This window comes from Saimiri boliviensis, chromosome 9 (genome assembly GCF_048565385.1).
Source record: "Saimiri boliviensis isolate mSaiBol1 chromosome 9, mSaiBol1.pri, whole genome shotgun sequence".
In the NCBI taxonomy this organism is placed as follows: Eukaryota; Metazoa; Chordata; class Mammalia; order Primates; family Cebidae; genus Saimiri; species Saimiri boliviensis.
This window is the reverse complement of record NC_133457.1, coordinates 83,701,921-83,717,761: the sequence shown is the minus strand read 5'-3', so window position 1 is coordinate 83,717,761 and position 15,841 is coordinate 83,701,921. Positions and strand designations below refer to the sequence as shown.

General features: G+C 43.5%; 1 protein-coding gene across 1 annotated transcript in view; it reads left to right on the top strand.

The window, feature by feature from the left end:
* The window catches only part of ISM1 (isthmin 1), an 82,626-nt gene that overhangs the window by 40,248 nt on the left and 26,537 nt on the right, over nucleotides 1-15,841 (top strand). Inside the window, exon 2 of the mRNA XM_039479818.2 lies at nucleotides 11,810-12,049. Within this exon, the coding sequence (XP_039335752.1) occupies nucleotides 11,810-12,049 (240 nt within the window). The remainder of the gene's footprint in view (nucleotides 1-11,809; nucleotides 12,050-15,841) is intronic.

Below are 15,841 nucleotides of genomic sequence, written 5' to 3'. Positions count from 1 at the left end.
TCTTGCATCTTCAGGACTGGAGAATGTGAGCTCCCCCTGGCTCTACAGGCTCTGGATGCTCTAGCATCCTTGGTGGTTTCCGGGCACTTTGTCCAGATACGTTAAATTGTTCCTGTATTAAGCTCTCCATAGTTACCCACTTGGAAGGTGCCATTCATTTCCTGCTCAGACTCAAACTGATACATCCTAATATTATGATGTTTATACTGAGGAGAATAATAAACATGTTCTCTGTTGAACATCTCCCGCTTCATGACCACATCCCAAAAGAAAGCCTCTGAGAACTTGTGATTCTCTTTTCTTGAACCTCAGTTAACTGGGGTTCTCATGGTAGAATTATCATTGGTGAGAACAAAACTGGGAGGAGCTTTGTTCTCTAGGATCAGAGGAGGGAATTGTATGGGGTCGGGGGAAAATGAAATGGACGGAAGGAGTTTGGGTGCCTTCTGGTGCATGGGCTTCTGTTCTCCCCGTAAGGATCCTCCTAAGAGGGGAAACCCAAGGGAAGTCCTGTTCACGAGCCATGGTTCTCCACACTGGTTTTGGCTTGTTAGTGCATTAGACCAACATCCAGAGAGGAGTCTCTTAGAGAAAGCAATAGAATATAACATGGTGATGTTGAAGACCTTATAGTTGGGGAGTTGCGGTATCATAATTAGAAATCTGGATAATTTTACTTCCTTACATTGAAAACTTCCACTCCTTCAGAATTTCCCACTTTCTACTTTACATTTTATATGGATATAAGCATTTCTTAACTTACCCTCTGGAATCTAAATTTGAAGACAAAAAACTGTCCACATAAAATTTTTATAATATTGAAAATGTGAATGTTATACAAATAAGAAGCACGTGTCAACTACGTAACTAAATGAATGAGAGAACGAGAAAGATGCTAATGCTGTGTCAGAGCATTTGAGAAACAGATATTTATAAAGTTAGTGGGGAAAATGATGGTGAAATAAATGTGCAAACATAAATAAGACTGATTAATGTCGTGTAGAGCCATAAACCAGTCAGTGTTAAGTTGTTGTTTCCACTAGACAAAAACATTTGTATATCTACAGAATGAAAATCTACAAGTTAGCGTGTAACTTTTAGTTTGGGCCCTAATCAGTAGTAAATAATAAGCCAAACAAAGATATATGCTCCTACAGAATTAAATACTTTGGGGCAGGCCTACGCCCCAGCACGAAGTGATAAACTTGCAGTCATCCTTTTGCTTCATTTCCAAGTTTTAGAAAAGTTGTCTTAACAAGCCATGTGCTATTGGCACTGTCTCACCCTAGCACAGTACCTGGTACATAATAAATACCGATGAAGTGTTTGTTGAATGAATCCATGAACAGAGCTAACAGCTACTTACAGAGAAAGGTTAGCTAAGTCAAGAACCCACAATTGCATCAGCTGCCGGTTTTCCAAGCAGGAATCACACTGTTTCCCTGAAGAATGGAACAGCAATCCAAACAGGAGCAATCTGTACAGGCAGGTGGGGACAGGAACAGGTGCTGGTGGCAGCAGCTTCCTCTTCACCTCTGGCTATGTGTGGCCTATGACAGCTCTATAATTGTTTTACAGTGTCAAGAGGGGGTCCTGTTAATCAATGAGTGTTACTAGTTTCTAGCAGCACACAGAGCTGTACAGGTGCATCGTGAAAGTATAAGGGAGAACTGTTAAGTCTCAGCTTCAGATCTTTGAAAAACTGGCATTGAAGCTGTTACCAAAAAAGCATATGTCAATGAAGGAAGTAGTTGGCAGGGTTTTGGAACTTTCCAACGGGTTTTACCCAGCTTTGAGTTAAGAGGTAGAAGGCTAGAAAGAAAGGAGATGATATTCTAGTAATTGTAGATCGAATCTACATTTCATGCATTTGTGAACCACTGGATTTTATTTAATCTCCCCAACCTCAATTTGATGTTTTCAGCATTTGAAATAAAGTGTTTTTTTTTAATTAGCATGAAATAATTTCTCCAGAACAAGTGTCTCTTTAGGATTCCATTCCAAGATCAGAACTGAAAGGGATGAGAGGCTTTCTGCAACTCTCATTCGATCTCACCATGGTCATTTTACAGAAGAAATAACTAAGGTCCTGTATCAGTCAGCTTTTGCTGTGTAACAAATCACACTGGATTCATTAGCTTAAACTCACAAGGATTTATTATTTCTCATGACTCTCTGGGTCAGCAGGGTGGCTCTCATAGCCAGGGTAGGCTCAGCCAGGGCTGGATGGTCTAGGATGGTCTCCATCTGAGTGACTGGCATTGGCAGGCTGGTGGATCTGGGATAAATTATCTCTGCTACACACGTCTCACTGTGCAACAAGCTAACTTGGCGTTCTTCACGGAATGTTCTCAGCATTCCAAAGAGCAACAAAAATAGGCAATCGTAATGCAAAAGCACTTTTCAAGTCTCTCTTTAACCGTTGTCCCTTTGGCTGCAGTAAGAAGCTCAAAGAAGGCTGGGCACAGTGGCTCACCCCTGTAATCACAGCACTTTGGGAGGCTGAGGTGGGTGGATCACCTTAGGTCAGGAGTTCGAGACCAGCCTGGCCCACTTGGTGAAACCCCGTCTCTACTAAAAATACAAAAAATTAGCTGGGTGTGGTGGCATGTGCCTGTAATCCCAGCTAATCTGGAAGCTGAAGCAGGAGAATCACTTGAACCCAGGAGGCGGAGGTTGCAGTAAGCTGAGATCATGCCATTGCACTCCAGCCTGGGCAATAAGAGCAAAACTCTGTCTCAAAAAAAAAAAAAAAAAAAAAAAGAAGCAGCTCAAAGAGTGTGGGAAGCAACTACCCAAGGCATAAATATTTGGAGAGAAGAAAAATTTGTGGAAATGTTTGCAAACCATTCTACCATAAGTGCAAAGGTACAATAACTTACCAAAGCTCACAAAAACAGGAGGAAGAGGCAGCGCTGGGGCCTCGAACCTCCCAGCCCAGGTCCTTCCCACGGTGCCCTGAGCCCTTTTCAGGATTCCAAGGCTAAGGTCCAATGACCTTTAAAACCCATTTTAGAAGTACTTGGAGGAGAGAGATTAGTGGTAGGTTTCAGTGAGGCTTCTTTAGGGCTGAGAAAGATCCATCTCCTTAGTTAGAATAACAACTTGGCAGGGCTCCTCAGGCCACCCCTACCCCAGACCTCAGCTTCTGAACTCTGCCATCCATGTTTGGCTTAATTTCCTGGTTCTCCTTCTCACCAACAGAACACCAGCCTTGGCCTGGGGCTTGGATCCCATCATTCTATGTGGAGAGACACAGAATCACTGCAGGAGATGTTCGCCTTCTGGTATCCTGTTCAACACGGTCTCCCTCTGGTCACAGGATGGCTTAGATACTTGGGCCTTTTAGGTGCACTCATGATCCGGTGCCTCTTCAAATTGGGTCCTGGAAAACGAGTCCTAGGCAGTTACCACTCTGTTTTCTTTGCCAGTAATGGAGAAAGCACAACCTGGAAAGTCACCGATAATCCATACTCATTAATATTGGCTCAAAGTTTGACTCAAAGAGGCGGCTGAGCTCTAACTGGCCTGAAGAGCAGGTACTGAAGCCCCCTGGTGGCCACTGGTGGCCTGGCCTTTATAACCCTGAGCAGGTTAGCTGCAGCCTCCAAGACGTATACAAAGCCCTGCCCTTAACTGGATGCTGAGAATGGATGGCTTCACACCACAAGGAGTTTATCAAAGTGGTTCTGGAAAGTATCATTTCTCCATCTCCCTACATTTGCAGGGACGTTTTAGGTGATGGGTGAAGGGTTTGGTTTTTTCTTTTTTTCCTTTTTCTTTTTTTTAGCCAAACTTGCTTTCCACTCTTGCACTCTACTTCTTACATGTTTTCTTAGACTTGAAAGAATAATTTCTCTTTCATTTCAGTTCATTCTCTAGCCTAATAGGACATCAAATAAATGGGTCCTGGAAAAGTTACCACTCTGTTTTCTTTGCCAGGAGTGGAGAAAGCATAACTTGAAAAAATCCACCAATAATTTACACATTTTCAAGATCAAAGCAGTTTACAGAAGTATTCAAGACAAGCCAGTGAAGTGTTGATTGCTAATTTGTCAGCCAGCCCCAAGAACCTTCAATGAGGAAGGATGCACAGGGATGGGTGGCCCTTTCCACCCCAGAGCCAGCTCCCTACCCAAATGCAACAAAATGACCATTCTTCATTTCTTCTGAAGCCTAAGATAATAAATGAGGTCACGGCCAAGGCCTAAAGTAAACATCCTTGTAATACATTCTGCCATTTCTGCCATCGTCAGTAGGGATTCCTCAGCTATTAGACCTCAACAGCAGGCTCCATTCCCAAACCAGGGCAGAGACCCTCCTGGATTCTTGAACCATGATGTGCCTGTGTCACTAGCCCTCAGGACTGTCATCAGAGTCCCCAGCAAAGATTGAAGCATATATACGGCCATTTCCCCTCTGCCCTGAATAGTTCCTAAAGGGACATTGCATTGTCATGCTTGCTATAAAATACAGCCGTTGACATTTGCTCTGTTCCAGCTGCCTGAAGGGGAATGAGTGCCATCACACCTGGGCTCTGTGAGAGCAGCAGCTGGTCAGCCTTGTCATCTGTGTCTTCACGGTGCAGTTTGTCCCCAGTGCATTCTGGCTGTCTCTTTCCAAAACTTCGCAGCACAAGCCCCAACAAGCTCCCACCACCCTCTGCTTCCACTCCTAGGACTGTGGTCTCCATCCATCTTCCTGAGCACTAAGAACAAATGTGCCCCTTCTAGAAATCTGATTTTATGCTCTAAAACTCATGTTATTCATTCTCCTGGTTTTCTCTTCTTAGCAGTGCCTGCTCCTCAATCATGTTAACGATAATCAGTGTGCCATTTTATTCTTTTATCTCTTCAAACGGCAAACACTTTTGCTTTTCCCTTTGAAATACCACTACTGGCATTCTTGAACTTATTTTTAGATATGTGGGAGTGTTCCAGACAAAATCGATGCTCGGCACAGATAAAGCCCCGAGTGTGTTTATCATGGGTAGAAGAAAATGGAGTGTTTGAATGCGGAAAACACACAGCCATATGCCTGGGTGCAGTATGGCTTCCTTTCATCTGGAAAAAGGAAACGAGCATTGTCGATAATAATGTGCAGATGTCCAGCTCCAAATGAGGACATATTGCTGATTAACTTTATTGCTAGTTTGTTTTAAGGGGAGAGGCTGTAGTGAAATTAATTGTAATCTCTGTTGTTTGTTGTTCAAAATCTATGAGCCCAAATGCATTGCTAATAATATCTTCTTTAATATCTTCAACAGAAGATTCCTAGGGGTTTTTCCTTTAGAATCCCACATAAAAGCCACATTAGGGGTAATGAGGCCTGTAGCCTGAGCCTAATTAAAACAAAATCTAATGAGACCCTTGTTAGCCAGTGATAACTTTAGCCATCATTATCATCAAATGGTACTTATTGGTTGCCCCCTGAGCTTGTGAAATTGGGGGAGGGAGAAGGGAGTTTGGAGACTGAAGATAGGGCCTATTCTTTGCCTTTCAGAAATTTGCCATCCAGTGTGCCTCCAAGAAGTCTGCCTGGTTATGTTAATCTGGGGAATAGTTAACAGTTTTTGTCTTAAAGAGAGAAAATGCTAAACTTTTCTAGACAGTCACAGTTTGTTACTACTTTGTGCCTCTTCTGGAGGTTCTGAAAGTGATGAAATCATCTCTCTTCTTCAGATGCCAGTCCTTGGTTGGGGTTTGCAGGATAGAGTAGGTGGCTATTTGCAGACTGAGACAGTGATACTTAGCACATTTTTTCCAAAAGAGCATACATCACCCATTTCCATAGCTTCATCTTCCTCCAATCGTAGTACTCATCCTAATTTGCCCCATGGCTTGGTTGTCCAAAAAAACCTCATTTTCTCTCCTTTGTATTTATCTGTCTGTGCCAAATGACCAGTTGGGGACTCTGGCCATTCTGACCACTCTGACCCTAGATGTGACTATAGCCACTCACCTTCGTCACAGACACAGCCACAATGAGCAGCTCCAGCTATTCAGTGGCTAGAGGCGGTGATTGGACAGTCTTGGTGCTGGACCAGGTTGTACTTAGTATAAAGGACACAAATGGTTAAAACATGTGAATTTGTCATCTGAGAAAAACTGTACCCAGCTTAAAGATGAGAGATTTTCTCTTCTCAGTTCATCTCAGCAGAGCTTTCCCAAGGGCATTCAGGGCCAGCTGATGAGAATGAGGAAGGAGGGATGAGATCCCAGCACCATATAGCTTCAGCAAACCTCCACATGTCCCAGAGGATGCCACCAGGGAAGTGGCAGCCTAGTGGACAAGTCAGAGGACAGTGTGATAGAAGCCTCTCAGGCCAAAGGCTGGTGTGCCGAGACTGTGTGTTGGGCCCAGTGTGTATAATATTTACCTCCATTATTTCATATGAAAACAGCAGGTGTCTCTGATTGTTACTCTCACTGCATTTAGGCTCTGAAACCCTTTGGATCTATAAACCACGGCTCTGTCAGGCCTCAGAGACTTCTTCACCAGGATTGCAAAGCTCTTGGACCCCCTCCCCAGCTCCCTGCTCTCTTAACCTGATACATCTGCTGCATGTTTATCAGCCTTTTTGATTTCAGTTAAAATATCACTTCCTCTGAAAACCTTTCTTTCTTTTTAATACCTATTTGCAAAGTAAGGAGTTTTATAATACCTACCTCAAATGGCAACAGTAGTTTTTCTGGATTTCTCTGCTTTGTGAGTATCCTTATGGATTTGGATAGATTCAGTGTACATCATTCAAGGATAATCTCCTTTTGTTGTCCAGATTCTCTGATCTGGGACAAATGGGGGCCTGTCACGCTGGCTTCTGTGTTCTTTCGAGAGGATCCTGTGAATCATCGAAAGCTTCCTTGCTTCTTGGTGCAGGAGAGTATCCCAAATTTGTCTGTGCCTTCCCCACCCAAGCTCTGCACTCAATCCATTTGTCCAAGGAACACTGGTTCCTTTTGGCAAGGAAAAACCTCTTGCAATTGTGATAGTATTTGGCTGGTACAAAAGTAATGGCGGATTTTGCCATGACTTTCAATGGCAAAAACCACCACTACTTTTGCACCAGCCTAATAGGACCACTTAAAGGAAACATTACAGTACTCAGTGAGCAATACAGCTAAGTAATGTAATGGGCAGATGCTGAAACAATGAAAAGAGTCTGTCAACATATGTAGAGGCTATCAATGGCAGATTTGGAATAGGATATCAGGAAAGTTGGCAGCAGAACCCAGCATCTGTGTCCTGGCTGCCATAGTGAAGTTCACTGTGATGTTTCATTAAATGCCCTGTCGGCACCTCCATTGTTTGGGAATTGTATTCAACTGCAAAGAATAGAATATCTAACATAGGGCCACTTAGCTAAACAGGGCCTTTTCATTTTTTCTTGGCCATCACAACTCAAAAATCAGAATCCCAAGAGGGAACATTGCCACTGGTACTGCAGCATTGTCAATGTTAAGATTAGTGATAACAGTAAAAGACATACGGAGGTCACCATTCCAGGACTGACCAGTGTGATAGCTCCATAATGCTAAGCCCATCATCTTTCCAGTCAGCCATGCTTAGACTGCAGACTCCATCCTCATGCCTGCCAGCTGCCTCATTTCACATCAACCCTGGTATCCTCATTTCAGGAAGGACAAAGTGGAAGAGAGAAAGGCAAACAGCAAAACTGAATCTGCAAACTCCTTTTCAGCAGGTCTGTCCAGAACCTTCTACTTACTCCTCACTGGGCAGAAGTGTGTCACATGGTCATACCCAGATGCAGTGGATGCTGGGAAATATAGTTTTTGCCAGGTCCACAGCCACCTGAAACAAACATCAAGAAAAAGAGGGGAAGAGACAATGGGCAGGCAATTGCAATGTCTGCCACAGTACTGCCATTTAAGGCAAAATACCAGGCTGCAAAAACAGGATATTTTTATCACTATTCCTGTTTTACATAAATTCTAAAATAATAGAAGGAGAGGAGCATCACACAGTAGCTAAATAATTTGACCAATACAGATCACCTGCCTCAGCGAATGAACAGCAGTGCATGTGCATAAGCCATTCAGTAGCTTCAGTTCTTCTGTTTTCCTTCTCATTGGTAGTCACATCTATAAACTTATAGCCACAAGAGGAAACGTTGCTGCTGGGGCTGCAGTATTGTCAATGTTAACTCACAGATTGATGTTCAACTCAAAGACACATTGTGGGTAAAGAAATATTTTTCCAAACTGGGCAGGCCCCCCTTGTATCACTTTTTAACTCAGGCAAAATGAATTCAACGGCATTTTAGAAAGAATGGTGATGATTCTTTCCTTACGTTCCCAGACTTTCCTAAGGTATCATTTTCAGAGAAGAATGTTTGCTTGCCTGAATAAAACATAAAATATTTTACTTTTAACCTTGAGATCCACCCCTATTGAAAATCTTCACTCTGCTCTAATAATTTAAGTGAAAATACTCAGTAAGTGAACTTGGTGATAGCTGGATTGATGTCCAAGGGGAGCTCTGCAAGGAGGTTGTGCAGTGTGTCCCTTTGAGAAAAGATGAAGAAAGTGTTTTCTTGTACATTACTAGGATATTCTGTCTGTTTTCTCCTACCCTAAAGTCTAGATAACAGTAATGGCTACTCTCAAATCTTGTTATTGATTGAATAAAACATGATTTCATTTTATATGGATCATGCTTAACCACACTTTCCCTACCCTAGGATTTCCAGTATCTTAACAGCTTGGGGGTATGCCATTGCAAGGAGCCAAGGTTTCCAGTTAAGTATGTTTTGGAAGAGGTGCAAGAGTAACTCAGATGTTCAGAGATTGTGATTAGCATGTCTTTATTACTTCCCATCTTCCAAATATTTTACAAATACCAAGGCTGTGTCTGGGGGGCAGGGTGGTTGGGAGAGATGGAGAAATGCCACAATTGTGTGCAAAACTGTAGCCAAAACATACTTCAGCCCCAGTTGTCTGACTATTCCCAGCAGAGGTACTTGTGGCCTCAACTGCCCAGCCAGTGTCCCTAACTTGACGCTTCTCTTTCCATGTGTAGACAAACCCAACCCAAGCATCTTGACTAATCCTGCAGGGAAAGTACAGGGCTCTACTTATTATCTAATCTGCTTTACATGCAAGGTCTTTGAGTCCTAGAGAGTTTAAGGGGTTTGCTTGGTCTGGGGCTAAGCCAGAAACACTCTGTGGTGGTGGATTTCCTATCAGGAAAAATGCAAGAGTCACATCAATCAATCAGACTTAGTCCCTGTTTTTTCAGACATCTAAGCAAGATGTCCAAAAGTAGCAAAAACACATTTTCTACTTCCTCTAACATTTAAGTGTTCATAGAAAGAGTACTTCATTACAGGCAAAAGGAAATAGATTTTTTCTACTTTGAACCTAATAAAGCAGTATGTATGAATTGTGGCGATGAAGTTAGGGCTTGATCCACAAGAAGCACTAAAGCAGGGAAGCAAATTCTTGGCCCCTTCCAAGATTTGTAATCCTAAATCCTGCACAAGAAATTCTCCATGACAATCTAACTGTCCTCCCTAATGCTGTTGTAGAAGTTTTACGGTTGGAGATTAAGGGAAAAAAGCAAGGGGACCATCACATTCAGCTATCTTCCCTTTGGGATGTCATAGAGAAATCTTATGTTGAGGAAAGATGGCATGATCTCTCTCCCCTCCCCTCCCCTCCCCTCCCCTCCCCTCTCCTCCCCATCCCCCTCCTTCTATCTCTGTCACTCCCCCTCCCTCCCTCACTCCCTCCTAGGCTCAAACAATAATACATTTGGCCTCTGTTGCATTGAGTAATGTCTCGAAATGTCAGGACAACTCCCTCTATCAGGATGTGCCAGAAGACGAAAACCATGGCAGAGAGGTGGCTGGAAAGGTGAACAAAGACACAGCCCCCGGCCACATCTTCTGAGCTGTGGAAGGGCGAGCAAAAACATGCCGCGGAGTATCCAGTGTTCCGCTGTCACTGCGTGTTTTCAAGAGAAGACAGATGAGATTTCTGTCTTCACACTCCCCTTGGCCTCTTGGAACATTCAGAGGTGGTCTCCGCACCAGTGAGTTTTTTCTTGAGCCCCATTCCTATTTAAACATATATTTATAACTCCATTTCCAGCTGGGGATGGTGGAACATGCCTGTCATCCCAGCTACTCAGGAGGCTGAGGCAGGAAGATTGCTTGAGCCCAGGAGTCTGAGGCTGCAGTGAGCTTGATTGTGCCACTGCACTCCAGCCTGGACAACAGAGCAAGACCCTGTCTCTAAAAAATGACATATAAATCAAAGAAAAATAATAACTCCTTCCCTAAGTTTAGCTCTCCAAGAAGCTATGTATCTGCTAGTGTGTTTCGGCCTCAGTACTCTTCACCTTGGGTGCTCAGAGTCGTGAGTGTTTTTATACCAGATGTAACCCTTTGGCTGGGTCAGAGGCACTGTGGTGGGGGGCAGAGGGGGTGTGTGGAGACAGTGTGCTGGAATATATACTTCCAAACCGAAAACATATCCAAGAATAACAAGAACATTAACCACTGACCCAAACGCTGGTGAAATTCTATCTCCTTGTCTTTCTCCACCAGTAAACATGAAAATGCCATCCCTGAAGGCTGGAGTAAGTCTTCTGTGAGAGGAAGCAGGGAGAAAAAGAAAGGCTGGTTTGGGAAAGGAGTCCAGCAACTTCTATACTCTTCAATCACGAGAGAAATCTCCCCCTCGTGATAACAAAAGGAGATATTTTTCACAACTGGGAAAAAACAATGGGCTCGTACTTTCCAGAATAAAACCATTATATTTCGGAGTGACTTTTTCTTTGGCTAGCGCCGTCTGTTCATCCTCGTCACCTACGGTTCTTCCCTCCTTCCCTCTATAACAGCTTCACTGGTCATTCTGTTTCTCAGTCCAGCCAAGCTCATTCCCATCCTGGACTTGAGTGCTCCCTTTGCTAAAATGTCCTTCCTCTAGATTATTGCAGGGTGCCACCTTCTGTTATTAAGTGTCACCTTCTCTGAGGGGTTCTGGTTCTCCCTGGCCACCTATCTAAGGTTTTTCCCCAGACACTCTCCATTATCTTCTCTCTTTTCTTCTGGCAGTCACTATTCTCTGTTCTGATCTTATTTTTTTATCTATGTATTTATTGTTTATTCCCCTCACCTAGTTGTACACTTCAAAATAATAGGTCTCATGTCTATCCTGTTGATTGCTGTATCTCCTGTACCTAGCATGGTTGGCATTTGTTGGATGGATGGATGGATGGATGGATGGATGAGTGTGTGGGTGGAAGGAAGGAAGGAAGGATATGTGAATGAATGTATGGATGGATTGATGGTCAAATGGAAAGACAAATGATGAATGGATATAATCAATAATATGGCTGAAGAATTTTATCCAGCTTGGTCAAATCTTTTGCTCCATAGCCTACGCTAAAGAAACTAACTCTGGACGCTAGAGCTATAACTAAAGCCAAGGTGGTTAATCAGTTGAAGCTATGAGAAGAAAAACATTATTTGGTTCCAGCTTTAAATGCACACCTATTCTCCTTCCAAATATCATTTTCATTTTTAAAGTAATTTGAAGCTTAATGCATAGCTCATAACTCATTAATCCTCAGAATATTCCCAAGTAGCAGGCTAGGAGAAATTTTCTGATGATCTGGCTTTTAAGATATGAAGAAACTAAACCATAGGGTTGCAAAATGAGTTTGGAATACCATGCTGGCTTACTTTCAGCCACTGGAATTGTCCTTGCTCCTGAATGTAATGGACTGTTAAGGATAACATTTTTAAATCATGTGTCTTTGTTTGCTTGTTTGTCTGTTTTAGAATAATCTCAACGTGGGAAGTGACACCACATCAGAAACCAGCTTTTCTCTCTCCAAAGATGCACCAGGGGAGCATCTGGATCGCCAGGCTGCACACCAGCCCTTCCCCAGACCACGATTCCGACAAGAGACTGGGCACCCTTCATTGCAAAGAGATGGCCCCAGATCCTTTCTCCTCGATCTACCAAACTTTCCAGATCTTTCCAAAGCTGATATTAATGGGCAGAATCCAAATATCCAGGTAATTCTTGGCAGCTGGAAGGTAGAAGATAAAAAAACAGTCCATCTTTTGTTTTGTGATGATTCCAGTGGAAACTGCTGCCTTACCTCACTTTTCTTCTTAACCCCTTAATGATTCTTCCTTAAGATCATGTTACCACCATATGAACAGTGCTGCATTTCATTAAGTGACACCCTTGATTGTGAGATGCACCATTATTTTATGAACCACTCAAAAGAAGAAAACACTACTAATTGTGACACACCAAGGATTACAAGATACATACTAATTTCAGAGACAGTCAAATATAAAATCAAAACTGATGGAATGTGGTAGTTATAGAAAAAGGCCAATTTCATCTGCGAACAGAATGGGCAAATGATTTCAAATATGATTTCAAAGCACTCAGGAAAGCTCTTTCTCCTAATGCCCCTCTAAACTTGCCTTGGACGCCAGAAATTCCTTCACAAAGAGACAAGCTTCCGTTACTCTAAAGTATACATGAACTTACAAAAAAAATTACTAAGAGGAAGGAAGGTGAGAACAGGAGTTCCTAGGAGAGAGATGACTATCTTCCACTAAGGTGGGATCTGATGAAGCAATGGGAAATGGGAGGTGAGGGAAAGGGTGCCTGGGATTCAAAGTAGTAACTTCCGTCTACACGGAAATAGCGCAGTATACTTTACAAAGCAAATGTTGATCTGATTTGATCCTCCCAACACCCTCATGAAGGAGACAAAGCCCATGTCATTTTTCTAATACTATCAACAATGCACCAGATACTCAGAAAGTTACTGTTTAGTTTACCCAAGGTCACATGGCAGTAAATAGTAGTTGTAGGGCTCAAACCCAGGCTCTGACTCCCAACCCACATTCAGAGACAAACTCCTAATTTTGAATGTTGTTTTTACCTTTATCTGTTTCTGCCCAATGATGGCTGAGAGAGGCTCATCCTTCGGGCAACCCAGCCCCTACCCAGCTTTCGTCCTCATATGCCTGCTTCCATACATTTTTTAAAAGATGGTCTCAGTCTGTCACCCAGGCTGGAATACAATGGCATGATCATAGCTTATTGCAGCCTCTACCTCCCAGGCTCAAGCGAACCTCCCACCTCAGCCTCCCAAGTAGCTGGAACTACTACAAGTGTATGTGACCCCATACCCAGCTCGCTTTTTTAATTTTTTGTAGAAGCAGAGTTTTGTCCTATTGCCCAGGCTGGACTCAAACTCCTGGGCTCAGGCGATCCTCCTGCCTCGGCCTGCCAAAGTCCTGGGATTACAAGTGTGAGCCAGCCAGCCCATACTTATAAGCTTTGCTTCCAATTCTTTCTATTTGTATAGGGGCATCTTTTCTGTACTTTTTCTTCTCTGTACGAAAAGCCAATTTGCTTACATAGCAGAAAGTTCCTGAACTTGGACTCAGAGCAATTGATCCTTCATTAACTGCCTCTCTTTCTCCCGGGACTAACACCCTCTGCGTGATAACAGTTTTAGATCAGGTTTCATTAACCTGAGTTGTTTTTTTTTTTTTTTGAGACGGAGTTTCACTCTTGTTACCTAGGCTGGAGTGCAATGGTGCGATCTCGGCTCACTGCAACCTCCGCCTCCTGGGTTCAGGCAATTCTCCTGCCTCAGCCTCCTGAGTAGCTGGGATTACAGGCACGCGCCACCACGCCCCGCTAATTTTTTGTATTTTTAGTAGAGACGAGGTTTCACCATGTTGACCAGGATGGTCTCGATCTCTTGACCTCGTGATCCACCCACCTCGGCCTCCCAAAGTGCTGGAATTACAGGCTTGAGCCACCGCGCCCGGCCCTCAACCTGAGTTGTTTTGCTCCTAACACCAGTGTCATGGTGGCAGACAAATGTCACTGAGAATACTTAATTAGAATACCAACCCCTGCTGTATATAAAATGCTGCATTAAGTTACAGGAAACTGAAAAATGTAAGGCCTGTTCCCTCCAATAAATGAGATAGATGTGAAGATCCCGGCAACCACATAAAATAGTACCAGAAGGATCATGAAGACAGAAGACAAAAAGCACTGTGTCCTCAGGGGGATGGATCTCAATAGGTGAGAAGAAGTCGGGCAGGCTCTATTAATAGCACAGAGTGAAAAATGTAATGGAGATCACTCTTAAACAACCCATGTGCAGAAATCACTGTGTGCCCAAGCTAATATTTCTCGTGAGTTTTGTATTGTTTTAACTGATAAATTGGAAAAACAGGCCTTTGGCTCCAACGTCCCCTCTCAAGGGACTGACCACATGGTGTGATAAAGAGCAATGGAGCCCTTTGGAATAGGTGCAGATTGGCAAGAAAGGCCCTGACTTCATACCATTGCTCAACCTTGCTTCCTATCATGGCTCATCCACATGTTTATAGGTTTTCTGGTTCCGGAATCAGGCAGCCCTCATCCCAAGGGCATTTGGGCCATGCCCAAAACAATCTAGCACTGTTTCCCAGAGGTGGGAATGTCACTTGGGATATAATGCTGAGGACTGAGCTATAATACCAGTGTAATAGATTTAAGAATTACTAATGTAAAGTCACAGGAAAATGCGTGTATGCAGGAGAATGGAAGGCTGCTGGGGACTGTTTCCTCATTGAAAGTTACTGGGTGCTTTGTTGTTGACCTAAAAACCCAATTTCAGACAGAACTTCTTGGGATTCCCTTTCTATCTTCTAGATAAATCCATCAGTCTGGAAATTCCCATTCCATACTTAGACCTCACTGGGGTCTTAATTTTATTTATTTTATTTTGTTTTGACAAGGTCTCTCTTTGTCACCTAGGCTAGGGTGCAGTGGTACAATCACGGCTTGCTGAAGCCTTGAACTCCTGGGTTTGAGTGATCCTCTACCTTAGCCTCTGAGTAGCTGGGAGTACAGGTGTGAGCCACCATTCCGAGCTAATTTTTTTTTTTTAATAGAAACTGGACCTCACTATGTTGCCCAGGCTGGTCTCGAACTCCTGGCCTCAAGCATTTCTCATGCCTCAGCCTCCCAAAGTGCTGGGATTATAGATATGAGCCATTGCAACTGGCCTGTCTTTTAAAAATATTACTTAAATATTAGGGAAAAGCAATAGTGTAAAGGCAGTTGGGACTCCCAGAGCTGCGAACCCCAGATTACTTTTCAAAAGAAAGGAAGGGGGAAACATTAAGTGCTTGGCCCTCTGTAGCCACGTGATGGACCTGTGCAGGAGCTCCGTGGAGCAGCCAAGCTTACAATTCATTTTTCACCATAATCTGCTGTGTTATTGAACTAAACAAGAAGTAGAGAATGCTTTGGAATAGTGCCACCTGGCTTCCTAAGGGGAGACGGGGCTGTCAGAGTTGTGGATGTGGAAGGAAGTGAAGTGAGGGAGGGAGCAGAGAATAAACATAGGATGTGTTAGAAGAAGGCCACGGTGGGCCATGGGTGCTTGCAGCATGGGGTGCTCTCTGGCAGTGCCGCTGGGACCTTTATAAAATGCATGTCTCCATGAGCTGTTACAAAAGTGTAGTTGCAGAGATGGTAGGAATGGAAGCGATTTGCCCACCTCTCCTCTGAGCCCCTAAGCTGCCTGCTCATGTGGACTTCAAACAGGTGAGAAGTCACAGCCCATGCTTTCTTTTCCCTTTGTCTTACTCCTACCCCCAGCACAAGAGCAAGAAGCTTACCTCCAGGTGGTGCTTCCGAAAGAGATGCTTTGGAGGACAGGGTAGGGAGCGGGACGGGGCTACTCCTACCAAATCCCCATATTTGCAGCAAAGATCACCATAACCCCCAAGAGTAAAGGTTTACAATAGCTCCAGACATGAAGGTTATTG